Source organism: Rhinopithecus roxellana, chromosome 5 (assembly GCF_007565055.1).
Source record: "Rhinopithecus roxellana isolate Shanxi Qingling chromosome 5, ASM756505v1, whole genome shotgun sequence".
Classification (NCBI taxonomy): domain Eukaryota; kingdom Metazoa; phylum Chordata; class Mammalia; order Primates; family Cercopithecidae; genus Rhinopithecus; species Rhinopithecus roxellana.
In genome coordinates, this window is record NC_044553.1 from 44,780,054 (window position 1) to 44,795,867 (window position 15,814).

The following is a 15,814-nucleotide window of genomic DNA, read 5'->3' on the forward strand; positions in this document are numbered from 1 at the left end:
AGTTTGGTCTAACATTCTCATTGTCTTGAGAGGAAATGGAGCAGATTCTTAGGGACATTAGGTGATTTTGACTAAGGGCACTGATAGTTCCTTCCTTTTCTGTTTGTTCTTTGGAGCAGTGCTTTCAGCTAACTAGAAGGAACCAGACTGCTGCATGTCCAGAGAGCAGCCTCCTAGGAATCGTCATCCTTCATTTGCCATACCACATATTCCATTCTTGCTTCCTGTTTCTGGCCCATTTTCCCTTATGGGTTATTTGGCTTTGCCAGAGCCCGCAGCACACTGTGACTCAATTTACTGTGGTATACATAGTATGTACATAGTCCAAGACAGCATATCAGAAAGTGCTGAATGCAGTCACCACATGGGGGTGATCTAGTCACAAGCTGAAAACACAACATATTAGAAAAATGTAAATGAAGTAACAGAATCTAAATATGGACAGTTCACTGAGGTTGACAAGAAGAACCTTAGAATCACTCCATCTAAACTTTTAAAAAAGAATAATTCTTAGGAACAAAACTAACTCCCAGAAACACACACATACACACACAAGCCCCAGTAGAATTTAGAGAGAGGGAGAGACACTGAAAAAGTGGAAATTGAGAGAGACACTCAAAAATAGCCTCAGACTTTTCAGAGAAGTTAAAATTGTCAAGGTTTTGATAAAAGACAGTGCTCAAGGCCATGAAGAGATGGCTTACATTCAAAATCAATGGAATTCCTGATTCAACTTTGCAAATAAACAGAAATAACTTTTAAAACCTCCAGGGGACTTAGTAGCTGTTTATATCTAGGGAGTGTTGTTTCAGTCATTGAATATTTTATTAGATAGGCCTCTTTTAGAGACTGGAATAACCTGATTACAGTTTTATTGCTCTTTTGTAGGACTGCTGTACATTTTGCTAATGTCCTGGTTCTGATCTCTTTGGGGGTGGTAATTTTAAGTCAAGCTAAGGTCAACCCACTTAACTAGAAACTGATTATTCTAGAGCCTAAACAACCTGGCTCAAAACAAGCTAAAGCCTCTTCAGGCAGTGGAGGAAGAACCTTTGGAGTAATGGCGCTGGCCTGGACCCCTAACACTCCTGCTGGGTTCTGTGCAGTATGGATTTTAGGCAAGAAGAGAGTCCTACAAAGAGGTGCTAAAATCCATAGTATATCCTGACTAAAGAGAACATTTCCTTCGGCTGACTTAGGTCTAGAAGGAGTGGCATAGCTAAGCTTCATTTGCCCCTTTGCAATATTTAGCTATTTTCCCATTAATTGCAAAATGAATGGCTCTCAAGACCCTGCTACCATGAGATGCACTTGAGGAGTGTTTTGTCCCCTAAGAGGTGGCTAGCAGGACCATCTTGCTGTGACTACGTCTTGCCTGCTCCTTCACTAGCACTTAAATTAATTTTCAAGACTCAAGAGCTCTCCCAACGATGGGCATTTTCTGTAAACTCAGGTGGCTGTTGGATGTAAATGCAACTCTTGTGGATCCTGAGTGATGTCCGTCTGACTATAGTGAGACTGGTCTTGGAGGCATCAGGAACCACTGAATAAACAGGAGGCTTCGGTGCATGGCCCAGCTTGGATCCAAGTTGGCCTTTGAGATGCTTGGCTCCTGGGAGAGGGCTTTCTGGCTTCCCCATAGGTTTTGATCACTACCTGGGGGCCATTCACAGGCAGTTAGTTATTCACATGAATCCTGGGTGTTTTATTGTGATAAATAGAATAATATTTAAGGATAGAGGTGTCCATTGCTTATCAATCCACTTTGGCAATTTCAGAGACAATATTTATATACAAATGCTGCAGGTTCACATTTAAAACTTGGAATGCGAATTGCTTTTTAGCATCTGTGGCTCTAAGTTTACTTAGACTTATGACAGATTGACTGGTGACAGGAGAAACACATGCTCAAGACCAACAACCCCCAGTTCTAAGTGGGGTGGTTAGTGTTAGAAGCCTCTTTTCTTCATATACAAAGCTGCTTTGAAATGTTTTTCTCTTAACACTCAATTAGGTTAGATTAGGAGCCAACAAAAAAGCCACAAATTATTATTCTTAAGTGATGATGAGTTTAACAGAATTGGTTAGCACTGTCTTTTGGTTAATCCAATGCAGGTTTGGGAGTGCACAGTGCAAATGCATGCTGTTTCTTAGACGTCTGCTATAGATTTACTCCTGCAAGGCTCTTGGAAACCCTGAGCAGGATGCAGACAGAAGATTGTCCTGAGCATGAAGTGTTTTCCCCACATTGTCTTTTAACAGACACTGGCTTGGGTAGATCTGTTTAAAGTTATTGATTGACAGGGAGAAACAAAGACTTGACAGAAACATGCTCAAATGTCCTTAGTGTTTGTATTAGGGTTTGGGATAATGTTTTTTCTTCTTTTATGTGTTTTCTACATACACAGTTACATTTTACATTACAAGTCATGAAAGCGCGTAGTTTAAGAAATATCTGCCTTGGGCAATGCAAGAAATAGATACATTGTTTTTCCAAACCCTAATGCTAGTCAGTTCTCATTTGCCCTTAGGGTTCTTTCTCTATGGGGCAGTCTTTGCTCTTAATCCCGGTCATTGCAAGTTAAGTCGACTGTGTTTGTGATTTCTTTCTTAGGACAAGGTGTCTCAACTGGAAATGGAACTGGAAGAAGAGAGAAACAACTCGGATTTGCTATCTGAGAGGATCAGTAGGAGCCGGGAACAGGTACTGTTGTGTAGGTGAATGATGTGTGGATTGTCCCCTGTGAAAATGGAACATGAGGGGTTAAACCTGAGGATTCAGTTAAGGCCAGGAGAGAAAAATTCATGCCGTCTAGAAATTGATGGAAAATTGAATAGTCATCACCATAATAAGCTTCTAGGAGAGACTTTGACCAGATTACTTGTATTTTAGATTTTAAATTTTAATCCTTGGTCAGTTAATTTCCTAATCTATACCTAGCATCATTTCAAGGTTTTTAAGTTTTGTTTTCATCTTTTTAAGTTAAGAAAGTGCCAGTGCTAGTCAAGAAAAAGTGAAAGGCTTTCTCAATGTTGATATACAGTTCGTCCAGCACCATTTCAAGGCTCTAGGCATACAACTGGGTAAGCTGTCATTAAAAGCACATTCTGTCATTAGAAGTTGCTACATGTATCCACAGGTATCTTGTAAATGAAGGGCTGAGACTAGTGAATACATACTAATTATCTTTGAAACTGCCACTGAGTGTTCTGAATCCTTTTCCCAAAGTGTTTCCACATTTTATCTGTCAAGTGGTTTGAGCATGCACTGGCGACACAGAAACTAGTTAACAGTACTGCTGTTTCCTTGTGATCTCACTGCTCTCCCCAGATCTCATCTGCCACTCCCAGTCTATCTCAAAGCCCCTCTGAACCTTCACTTAATTAAAAAATGGAAACACAGGTCAAAAGCCTTTGGGTAATACTGCATGTATTATCTGCATGTCGCTTGAGAAATGAGTTCCATCATCTGTAACATGAGAATAAGTCTCCCCGATTGCCTCACAGTGTTGTCATAAGGATTAAATGTAAGTGAAACTCCTTCCAAAACTGCAAAAAGCATTCACTTGGAAAGTACTGTTATTGATTGTGAATGCTTCATAGGTATGTGTTCTGCTAATGAACCTGTCAAGGAAAAGGCTGCATCATAGAGCCTACTTTCTAGTTGCACCTAACATGGTGCTGGCTACCAAATTCCACACACTTGCTTGTCGAACGAATGACCCTTAGAGCCTCAGCTCTAAAGAGCACTTTTCCTACTATGGCCAATAGATTGTTATTCATAACCACTTGGGAAACTTCCACTTTCTGCTTTATGTTTTTATCCTCTCTTTCCAATCTTCCCTGTTCCAAAGGGCACTTTCCTCTGGTCTCTTCTGCTTATTCATATGGATTTATTTCCCTTTCCTCAGTTCAGGGTGACCAAGAATTGGAAGTTGCAGAGCTTGGGGATAGCACCTTCTGAGCAGGCAGCCCTGCTCAAAGTAGAATATGAATCACTGGCTGCTTTTCCATATTCTGTGAGGTCCCTGTTGACAGATTTCTTTGCAAACAAGTGGGATACTCGTGCTGCTTTTCTCCTGAGAGTGAAGGAAATTGCAGCCCCAGGTTGATTCCCTCCACCCTCCTCATGGAGTCTGGATTCTGTCTGCGTGTTCCCAGGCTGTGATTCCTCTGGAGCTGTGAAAGTCCATCAGGCCAGAGCTGCTCAGGTTTAGAGAGGGACCTTCCTGAAAACCAAAAGCCCAGGTGGAGAGCTCAACCTTGATATCTCCCCTACCGCCCTCCGGGGTTGTTACTGAAGACTGTTTTCTAAGTTCTCTCACTGGAATAAAAGCTGTTTTGTGATGAGCCCCTGCCAGCCTGGCTAAGTAGCCACGTTCCCCCTCCACATGTCAGAATCCGCTAAACATTCACAATGACAAAGGATGTGACCATGGATTTGTTTTGCCAGCGCTTCTTGTGGCTTATGCTAAGAAGAATAGTGGGAAAGTGTGTCATCCTATCAGTAACAAGGCAGTGAAAACAGACATTCGGTTCCATGTTTACATCAGAAACAAAACACAGACACTGAACCAGAACATATCTGCCTCCCTTAGCTCAGCTGACCGCCTAACACTGAGAGAACTGGTCATGCAGAGATCTGGTCCCAGAATTGCTCTGGGCGCTTCTTTTTCCTTTCAGCTGAGCGCATGGATCATGGGCAGTAGAACTGCTGTCCATGATGTGGTCAAGGCTAAAAATATTTCCACTAAGCCAAGAACTTGATGTCAGGTTAGAGGGGAAGTTAAGGGAACCAAGAACTTGAACTAAGTCCCGGGAGGAAGTTAAGGGAACTCACTTGGTCTGCTGGGGAAAGCAGTGGGCTGGGAGTCCCAGTCCTGGCTCCTGCCCTAGCCTCATTTACCTCTGGGAGAGTCCCAGCCTCTCTGAGCTCAGTCTTTAAAATCTATCAAAAGGAAGTGATTGATCCAGGTGATCTCTGAAGGCTTTTCTGAATTCTGACACTGCAATACTGCAAGAAGGTTTTATACATCCAGAAGTGTCTGACTCACCCTTTACTTTCCCCATTCTCTCCCTGTATCTGAGTTATATGCCTAAAAAGATGAGTTCCGCAAATGTCTACAGCCTCTTTCCCTATCAGCTCTCTTTCCCTCTTCTGTTTTCTTTCTTTTCACTGCATCATCTGAGATAGGGAGGGTAAAGCCTGGTGTTTGTTTTAAGTGGAGAAATTGAGGATCACATTCACATGGATGTAGGAATTGGTAAGCCAATGAAACAGAAACGCTGAGATAAAGTGGTGTCTCCTGATTGTGTTCTGAGAGCTTCTCTTCTGGCCTTTGCTGCCTCCTGACTTGTGAGGGAGGGCAGAGAAATGGGTGGGCCAAATACCAGCCTCCCTGGAAAGCATCTCATTCTCATTCAAAGTTGAGGTTGAGTTAAGGCTTATTTCCTGCCTCTTGAAATGAAGGCCTTGGGTATAGACAGATGGGCCCTGATTCTGAGCTCTTCTGGTCCACCTAGATTAACTTCTAGGGCCATGTGCCTGTGCTGTCCTGCTGGAATCAAAGCAAGAAAAGGGAAACTTTAAAACTTAAGACCCTTTTTCCTCTCCCCCATCAAATGCTGACCTTATGACATCTTAACAAGGACAGCTCCTAAAAAGCAGGAAAGGTTGCATGTTATCTTGAACCCAAGTAATAGCATCAGCCCTGCCTTCCTAGCAAATTGGTACTAGGCACTGAAAAGAGAAGGCATGGGACATTTTAGTTTGGCGATCTTGTTCTCTTTAAATTAAAACGTTCAAACTTAACAGCTCTCCTTAAACTATGAATTCTCACAGGCTCCTCTGCTGAATCTTTGCTTCCCCCAAACATCTCCCACCAGCCTTAGTGATGGGACTTAAGTGAATAAGCCAGAAAAAAGATTTTCCAGCAATATTAGTGAATGGCCAACCCCTCTCATAGACTGTTAGATCTGGCAAGGACCTCAGAGTCCAACTCTCCCCACTTCTCTGTAATGGATGCGGGATTTGAGGCCCAGAGTCACCTGGTGGTTTGGCTACAGTCATGCTGGCAATTGACTGCAGAACTGGGTTTAGGTTTCAATTTCCAAGGCAGTGCTCTATTTACCCATGCTTGCAAAATATGATGAATGCCTGCTGTGTGCATGGCATTGCGGTAAAGCTCCAAGAGGACCAGAAATGGTCCCTGACCTTGAGTTGCTACAGTTTGTTTGAGGAGATGGGTCAGACCTAAAAAATTGGTAACTAACAATAAAAAACGGTGGATACTAAATGCTAAGTAAAAGATTCAAGCAACTAATGAAGGAAAGACCATAGCAGCAAGAGTGAGTGTGGAAGAATTACTAGAAAGAGGGTGGGGACCTGGGGTCAGCTCTAAAGAAAGGCTAAGATTTGAATAAACCAAGGGGATTGGGAATGGGATTCTAGATAGAAGGAATGGTGTGAACAAAGACTGGGAGGAATCTATATAGCATTTTGAGGAGCAGTGAATGGATGAGTGTGACTCAATCAGATTTCTAGTTTCCATAGGAAATGAAAGGAGATAAGTTTGAAGATGCATACTGAAGGTTTTGAATGGCTCTATCGTGAAGGCAGTGGGCAGCCATTGAAGGCTGTTGAGCAGAAGAGTGAAGCATACACTGTGTTCTAGAAGACTCATGCCAGGGGTGGGGGTGAGGACTGGAGAAGGGGTGACGGAGAGGAGGCCTCAACTGTGCTGTTACCAGGGCAGAGGACAGGAATGCATGAGATGGTGTATTTGATCCTTTCTATGCCTCTGTTCTTTCTCTTTTTTTTTTTTTTTTTTTTTTTTTGAGACGGAGTCTCGCTCTGTCGCCCAGGCTGGAGTGCAGAGGCCGGATTTCAGCTCACTGCAAGCTCCGCCTCCCGGGTTTATGCCATTCTCCTGCCTCAGCCTCCCGAGTAGCTGGGACTACAGGCGCCCGCCACCTCGCCCGGCTAGTTTTTTGTGTTTTTTTTTAGTAGAGACAGGGTTTCACCGTGTTAGCCAGGATGGTCTCGATCTCCTGATCTCGTGATCCACCCGTCTCGGCCTCCCAAAGTGCTGGGATTACAGGCTTGAGCCACCGTGCCCAGCTTTCTTTCTTTCTTATGCATACATTTGGCACTCACTAAAAGCTGGCTATGTTATTTATAAGTTCCTGGCCTGTATTAGTTCGTTCTCACACTGCTATAAGGACATACCTGAGACTGGGCAATTTATAGAGGAAAGAGGTTTAAGGGACTCAGTTCAGAATGACTGGGGAGGCCTCACAATCACGGCAGAAGGCAAAGGAGGAGCAAAGGCACCTCTTACCTGGTGGCAAGCAAGACAGTATGTGCAGGGGAACTGCCCTTTATAAAACCATTTGATCTCATGAGACTTATTCACTGTTACAAGAACAGCACGGGGAAAAAACCCACCCCCATAATTCAGTTACCTCCCACTGGGTCCCTCCCACAACACATGGGGATAATAGGAGCTATAATTCAAGATGAGATTTGGGTGAGGACACAGCCAAACCATATCACAGCCTTTCTAAGGGCTTCCTTTACATGCTCAGGACAGTCTTATTCAGAGTGATGGATTCAGGAAATCCTAATTGAGAGAGAAAAGTTTTTCAAACCTCTTGAATGTTTGGACTTTGTTTTCAGGTCTGACTGCTATGAAGGAGAAGGGATGGATTTGGAGTTGATAAAATGATACCTTCTTTATGAAATAGAATTATCGAGTATCTGTTTCCTCACCCGAGTATAGTCCCACCATATACAGAAAGGTTTCTGATTGGCTTATAAGTTGAAAGAAGTTCAAGTCACTGGTGTTTGGTCTGTTTAAATCCAGCGTAATCCTTTTTCCTTTCCATCCTCCAAAAACCATGTTTCCAATTATGACAATTGCCATCCTTACCAATGATTCCCTAAGTGCTAGGCACTGTGCTGGGTGCCTCATTTCCTTGTTGTTTTCAGGTTTTACAAGGTGAAGTGACTATATAGGGTCACACAGTTTGTAGGAGGAGTCACAGTTTGACTCCAAAGCCTCCTGCGTGTTCCCATCATCCCTGCATGAGACTATGTCACGGTCTTAAAGACTACTCCTTCAAATGCATTTGGGTCTCCATTCCCAAGTTAAAAGTCATGTTTCTTAAAATGGGTGAGGATTTAAGTTCAGCTGATCCTCTCCTGATTCTTTATGAGTGCAGGATTCAAATAGCCAAAGAGAGGTCTGGCTTCATGTGTTTTAAATTAAAGGCCAATAGGCTATGGTGCTGGCTCGATGAGTACTGCTGCAAACACTTCACAGCAGAGCTGGGCCTACATGGGAAGGCGTTCTCTTGGCCATGGAGACCATGATGACCCAGCCCAGTGGAAAGATGATTCATCAAGCCCAGGCAGCTGGCAGGCAGGAAAAATACCGACTCGGGCTTTGGGTGGCTTCATGGTCTCTCCAGGGACTGAGCAAGGCTGCCTTGTTGTTTTGGCAACTGCAGGATTAAATCCCAGTGATAGAGTTGTGGGCTCCTACAGTCACTTTCTGGAACTGCTCCTTACTGGCTTACACCTGCTCCTCAGTCAGCATCAGGGGTGCCACGCGTGCTAAATGGGACTGTCTTCTTTGCAGTTGTGAGTGAAAGATCAGAGGGTGGTTTTCTTCTTTTTTTTTTTTTAATTGCTCCTAATCTCAGAACTGCCTCTTATTGTATCAGCTGCTGAAAAACCCAGTGTGTACAGTTGATTAATAATAATTTTCCTTTTTCTTTTTTTTTTTTTTAATTTTTTTTTGAGACGGAGTCTCGCTCTGTCGCCCAGGCTGGAGTGCACTGGTGTGATCTCAACTCACTGTAAGCTCCGCCTCCCGGGTTCACGCCATTCTCCTGCCTTAGCCTCCGGAGTAGCTGGGACTACAGGCACCCGATACCACACCTGAATAATTTTTTATATTTTTCGTAGAGACGGGATTTCACCGTGTTAGCCAGGATGGTCTTGATCTCCTGACCTCGTGATCCACCCGCCTTGGCTTTCCAAAGTGTTGGGATTACAGGCGTGAGCCACCGTGCCCGGCCTTTTTGATTATTTTTTACGCCAGCCAGGAGTGTGGGCTTACCAACTTCTTTACAGCCCAATGATAAACACAGGTGATGGGGTTCAGTATTGTTATTAGCCATCACAAATAGCTCTGGCTTTCCATTAACCTGAAAGGCAGCTACTTAGAATCCTGAGAGCTGGCTCAGGTCATGGGTGTCTCTGACATAAAACCCACTGGAATCTGATACTGTGATTTCTGATCAAAATACTCAGGATACTTAGCATTCTTTCAATCCAGCTGCGATCCACTTTTGCCTTCAGCTCCTATTCTGTTTTAAATTCGACTGGAAAGTTTTTGTTCATGCTATTTAATGTAATTGAAGGGTAAACAGCATATAAAGCACCAAGCTTATATAAAGAAATACTTTCCCAGCCTCGAGTTTACTCTTCTCTGGTCTAGGAGGCTGGCTCAGCCAAGCCATAGTTCCCCCAGCCTCTCCCCACCACCCCAGGGCAGGTGCCAGTGAGGACTCAGGGTAACAATTTGGTTTACAATATTCCCAAGTCAAGGGGCCTAGTCCTGGGATCACTGCATTGAGGACAGCTGACAGCAGGGACACACAGGATACTTCTGGGTTTATGGTGAAACCCATCCTTCTTGGGGCATTGTCCATAACACCACGTAGTATTCCTTGTATAAGGCTCCACATGGTGGATTTACTTTAGAATTTCATGTCAGGCAGTCCTTTGAAGAACTGAAGGAAGCCTATCATGTTTGCCAAAAGCCCAGGTTTGCAAAGACTCGAGAAAAGGGACTGCCTGCTCAGGTCACAGTAACTGTTAAGTTTTATGGCTACACATTTATTCCTTCCTGTTCTTCACTCTGATTTATTTTACATTTCCATTTTAATAGCCATCTTTTAAGGGGCCGTGGTGGGGGATAAATAATTCCTTTTTTTTTTTTTTTTGAGAGTCACCATTATCCTCAGTCTCTCCAGGGGTCCTCCAGGGAGGTCTTGAACCTGTGGGGACCCTCCGGGATGCCGCCATGCTAAGTGCTGCTCTGCACAGGGAAGTCTGTTTCCTGGTGGGATCCAGATTTTTCAGACACTGGCACTGGGGGTGCAAGACTGTGGTCAGTGGCTGCTGCTTTACGTGGCAAGATTTGTCCTGAACCCCCAGGCTGGGCCCAGGGCTGCGTGACTACTTGGCCATCCTGGAATCCCTCCACACACTCTCTGCACTCTGCGTCACTCCAGCATAGGCACGTTCTCTTTCTGGGCTCCAAAGCCCCTGCCTGAACTCTCCTCCTTGTGGGTCTTTTTCCTTATTGAGAGTCCTAGGTCCTACAGGTTTGCGAAGACACAATGGGGAGGGGAAAAAAGAGTGTATGAGTTTTTATGAGAAAGCCTAGGTTGGACTCCCAAAGCTGCTTCCACCTAACTCTGACTCAGCGGCTGTTTCTGGACCTCCCACCTGGAAACTCAGGGTGATAACATCTGCCTTGGAGAGTTCCTCTACCCTGAAGGGTAGAGGAGGCACCAGGTTGTGCTTTTATGGTATCATTGGCCAGCTCGGGGACCCTTACAGGCTGTCTCATTCAATCTAGTTCCTTGCTGAGGAGTCTGTATCCCAGAAGTTAGATCAACAAGGTCACAGGTGAGGGACTGGCAGAGCTAGCAGGACAAGCTGGGCCACTGCTGTTTGTCATCGTTTCCCATTACAGTGGAAATTTAATCACGTCCTCAGTGAAGTGTCGGGCACTGCCCTGGGCACATGAACAGAACGGCTGCCGCTGGGAGGCACGTCCGTCCTCAGTCCCGTGGCCCAACTGTTCTGATGACCTCCACGTGTGAGGTGTTGGTGGCTGGTTCAGAAACCACCTTGGAAGCAGGGCCGTGAGCCCGCATTCATTCCCCTTGCACTTGGTGCTGGGGTCACAGTGATAGCAGTTGTTCTGGTGCCCTCTGTGCAGTGTGTGATTCGTGAGTGCCCTGGGGCCCAGCAGAGCGGGAGCGGGCCCAGGTTGGGTGGACGTGCCCTGCCTGCTGGTCCTGGCCATTGCTGGCATTTTTCCTTTCTCCATGCAAGATACCCTAAGGAGGCTAGACTGCCCTTCTGTGCCTGGATGTTTCTGCTACAGCTGCTTTGAACTCTACGTCTATTGGAAACCTTTCCACTTAGTTGGTCCAGAGGCAGAGCTATGAAGTAACAGGCAGTGCAGGGCCTTGGCCTGGCTCTAGCCCTGATCCTCAGGTTACTTGCCTAACTGCCGCCGTAGGCCTCAATTTCCTCTGCTGAACATTCTGAACCTCCATGAATTAGATGCCTGCCAGTTAGGGATTTTAAAATGTGAGCATTTTCTTTGGACCACCTGGTACCCTCTCACCTAGGGGCAGAGGCCCAGCTTCCCCCTGTGGTGTTGGAGGCCTTTGTGTCCCAACCCTGCCTGTCCCACCAGCATCATTTCGCCCCGTTCCCTGTCGCCCACTCTGGGCCAGTGACATCATGCTGTGTGACACACCTAGGTCAGGACAAAGGGAGCCAGGGAGCAAATGCAAGCCTGGCCCAATGTGGGGTGTCTCCTCTGGCCATTCCTGGGATCCCAGTTCTTGCTCTCCTTGGGGGACAGTAAGGAAGGGGCGAGCTTATCTTTTACTCACTGGGGTGCATGTACAGGTGGTGAAATTCAACTTGAGGCCAGGCCAAGTAAGCCTGTGTCAAACGCTCTCCAGGCCCTGGTGTCCGGGGGCTGTGTGTGCTCCTCTTAGCCGTGTTGGACCCTGGAATTCGTTTTTCATCCTTAAGAAGGAAAACGTGGTTTTATTTTACTGTCTTAGCTTGATTCTTCTGGCTTCTTCAGGCTGCCCTCTGCTGGACAGTTCTGGCAACAGGGTGTGGAGCCTCCGCCTCTGATAATTCATTTTACTCCTGCACAAACCACTGGGAATCAGGAAAAGAGATGTTGATGGTCAGGTGATGGGATTTCTTCTCTGGTGCTATGCAGCGAGTTTCCTTTCCTGAGCATAGAGGACACCCTCAGGAGTGTTCAGCCTTTCTCAGGTCACCTGAAGTTGCCCAGCGTTCTTACTGACTTTTGTTTCTGGCATAAAACAGGAGAAATCTAGCAGTGTCTGAGATATGCTCACGGTTCTGGGAAGGCCTTTCTGAAATTTGAGCTTATAATGCAGCAGTCAGGAGTGCAGTTGAATGCTAGCTCCCCCATTCCTGGTTATGTACCTCTTGGGGAAGTTGAGTGACTGTCTCATCCTGGTTCACCTGGGACTGTCTCCGTTTAGCATAGAAACAGCCTGAGAACATCCTCAGTCCAGGCAAATTTAGACAGTGGGTCACCCTGTAAGTTGATTGACTTTTGGAGGCTTTAGTATCCTCAGCAGAGATACTGTTACCTCCTTCTGAGGGTTATTCATGGGGTGTCATAGCATCCTACCTGTGGAGTCTAAGCAGGTGTGCCAGTTTTCTAGGGCTGCTGTAACAAAGTAACACAACCTGGGTGCCTTAAACAACAGAAATCTATTGTCTCATGGTCCTGGAGGCCAGAAATCTGAAATCAGAGTCTTACCAGGGCCATGCTGCCTCTGAGACCAGTAGGAAAATGCTTCCTTGCCTCCTCCTAGCTCCTGGTGGTTTCTGGCAATCTTTGGGCAATCCTTGGCTTGTAGACCCATCACCCCAGTCCTCCATCTCCCCAGAGCGCCCTCCCTGTGTCTGTCTTCCCTCTGTACATGTTTGTCTCTGCATCCAAATTTCCCCCTTTTAAAGGACACCAGCCATACTCGATTCGGGCCCACCTTCATAACCTAATTTTTAACTTGATTACTTCTCTGAAGTCCCCATCTCCAAATAAGGTCACGTCAGAGGTACTGGATATTAGGGCATCAACATATCTTTTTGAGGGGACACAGCTCAACCCCTAGCAGCAGGGCTAGCGTTGACTCTTACCGTTATTTGTATCACCAGGATTGCAATCATCGAGAAACCAAGAAAGAACTAAGAAACAGATCCTGTGCCCCAGAGCCGATGGCACGAGGGGCTGGGTAGGGCAGCCCCCTTCATAAAGTGGGGGTTGACATTCAGTTCCTTGCCACCGTTTCAGTACAAAAGATCCAGGCGCAGTCCTTCTGACCTCCGGGCTTTTGTTCTGTCTGCTGTAGATGGAGCAGGTGAGGAATGAGCTACTTCAGGAGAGAGCTGCGAGGCAAGACTTGGAGTGTGACAAGATTTCCCTGGAGAGGCAGGTGAGGGCAGCTGGCCTGGGAGCTGCCTCCCCCTCCATCGGCTAACCCCCCCCCCCCCCCCCACTGCACTGGTTTGAACTAGAAGCCCTTGGAGGTCCCTCCTTTACTTGGCATCCCAAGACCTCTGGAGGGTAACAGTCCTTTTCCAGAGTTGTTTCTCCCGGTCATAGGAAATCTGCATGAAGTTCGGCAGCTGGGGGAGGAGGAATTGCATGTATTATTTTTTAGATCCTAAATTCTAATATAAAGAGAATGAAAAAGAATCCATGTCATCAAACACATGAGTGGCTAAGAAAGCTTCATCGGGTCATTATTTCTTTTACATGATTTCTGTTCATGTTCTTCACTGCACATGACTGGCAAAGGAGCCTATTTCTCCTGTCCCCCTGTAGGTTTCTAGGGCAAGGCAAAGCCTGTTTGACATCCGGGAGTCTTAGGACATGGCAAAAATTTCATTCAGGCTTATGAGGGAGTGTGATAGAACCTCTTCTTCTGACCTGCAGCTGAGTTCAAGGGTTTTCCTTGGAAGCAACTCTGGGTTCCCCAGGTCTCCAGGCCACAGGCCCTGGTGCAGAAAGCAGCCTCATCACAGGCAGCGACCAAACACCAGGTTCTGCCCCGTGTTCTTCGCTGCTCTGCATAGAGCGTGGCAGACACATAGCCCCTCACGGTCTCCCTATGTTCTTCCAGAACAAGGACTTAAAGAGCCGGATTATCCACCTGGAAGGTTCCTACAGGTCCAGCAAAGAGGGACTGGTCGTGCAGATGGAGGCCAGGATTGCAGAGCTGGAGGACCGCCTGGAGAGTGAGGAGAGGTGAGCCGGGCCCACTGCAGTGCAGAGGCCCCAGTGGGCAGTGACCGTTCCATCGCAGTGTGCTCTCACATTTGGGATCTCTCCCGATCCTTGTAGCCTGTAAGGAAGGCAGAGCAACTACCACCTTACTTTTATAGATGAGAAAACAGAGACCCATCAAAATAAGTGACTCAGTAAGGTAGCCTGGCTGGATACTGGTGTAGCTGGGTAAAAGCTTAGGACCCCCACTTCTCAGTCCATGGCGGTGCCACTGTACTTGCTGTCCCTTTTCCCGTAGTATAGACTGCCTCAGAAACGACCGAGTTTGAGCCACATTACAAGCCAGAAGGCTGACTCTGCCCTGGAGGCCAGGTGTATTTAAGCAGAGGCTGACTAGCCTCCAGTCAGAGATGGGGCAGGTCCGTCCCCAGTGGGTGGGAGGGACATGGGATCAAGTGAGCACATTCCTTTCCAACAACTCCATTCTCTGCAGCTAACTCTTGAATGGCAGCCCGAGGGCCAGCACCGGGTTGAACTTGAGCAGCCTTCCAGCTGTAGTTCTCACTCCCGGCCCCTCACCTTCCTAAAAGGAGCGTGGTGTGCCGGCATTTGACGTTTTACGTTATCTATTGTGTTAGCTGGACTTTTAGGGAGTCAGGCCAGAACAGCCTGGAGTAGACCCAAGACATCTGCAGTTTGTGACTTCTTGCCTTACAAAGTAAAGCTCAGGAACTCCAGGCAGGCCTAGCCCCGGCTCAGCCCCTCGCTGACTCTGCAGCCTTGGGCTAGTCACTCCCCTTCTCCGAACCCCGTTTCCTCACCCCTCTCACAAGCAGCTTCTTCTCCTGTGCAGTTGTGTTTCCCTGACCCTAAGCCTTGAGCTGACCAGGTACCCCTGTTTGGAGTTTCCCCTTCTCCACAGCCGGGCTGGGCTCCCTGCAGGGATGGGAGTGAAAGGGTTCTTGGTTCTGCTTCCTCCCTTCCAGGGATCGGGCCAACCTTCAGCTCAGCAACCGGCGGCTGGAGCGGAAAGTGAAGGAGCTGGTGATGCAGGTGGACGATGAGCACCTGTCACTGACCGATCAGAAGGACCAGGTAGGGAGCCTCTGTGTGCATTCGCTCATAGATGAGATTGCACGTCTCAGGCTGGGGGAGCAAGGGAGGCCTCCCCAAGCAGCAGTGGAGTGTGAGTGGGCTGATTCCTCCCTTTCCACACACCTAGTCACATCATAGAATGGGGGCTTCTCGCCTACGTAATTAGGAGATACCAGCAAATTCCACACCCTGAGTTTGGCTTTGAAAGAGTCACCTTGTCTTACCGCCTGCTCTCCATGTTTCCCAAGAGACTGGCTGCCCCATTGCCCATGTCCTGGTTGCCTGGGGAGATGGTGGCTGGACCTGGGGTGAGCTGAGTGCTGGAGCTGGGCCTTCAGCCAGCGCTCAACCCACGCTCTGTCCCGGTGCAGCTGAGCTTGCGTTTGAAAGCCATGAAGCGGCAGGTGGAGGAGGCTGAGGAGGAAATCGACAGACTGGAAAGTTCTAAAAAGAAGCTGCAGAGGGAGCTGGAGGAGCAGATGGACATGAATGAGCATCTGCAGGGGCAACTCAACTCCATGAAGAAGGACTTAAGGTGGGCAGGTGTGGAGGCCAAAAAGGGCCCGATAATCTCCGCACAGTTGAAGCAGGCTCTGCCTTCAGAGCATTCTCTCTCCTGT

General features: G+C 47.1%; 1 protein-coding gene across 3 annotated transcripts in view; it reads left to right on the plus strand.

Annotated features, from left to right (window-relative positions):
• Positions 1–15,814, plus strand: part of CGNL1 (cingulin like 1) — a 177,780-nt gene that overhangs the window by 157,544 nt on the left and 4,422 nt on the right. For all 3 annotated transcript variants that reach the window (XM_030931447.1, XM_010374266.2, XM_030931449.1), the window contains 5 exons: positions 2,615–2,704; positions 13,222–13,305; positions 13,996–14,120; positions 15,086–15,194; positions 15,566–15,729. In XM_030931447.1, the coding sequence (XP_030787307.1) occupies positions 2,615–2,704; positions 13,222–13,305; positions 13,996–14,120; positions 15,086–15,194; positions 15,566–15,729 (572 nt within the window). The remainder of the gene's footprint in view (positions 1–2,614; positions 2,705–13,221; positions 13,306–13,995; positions 14,121–15,085; positions 15,195–15,565; positions 15,730–15,814) is intronic.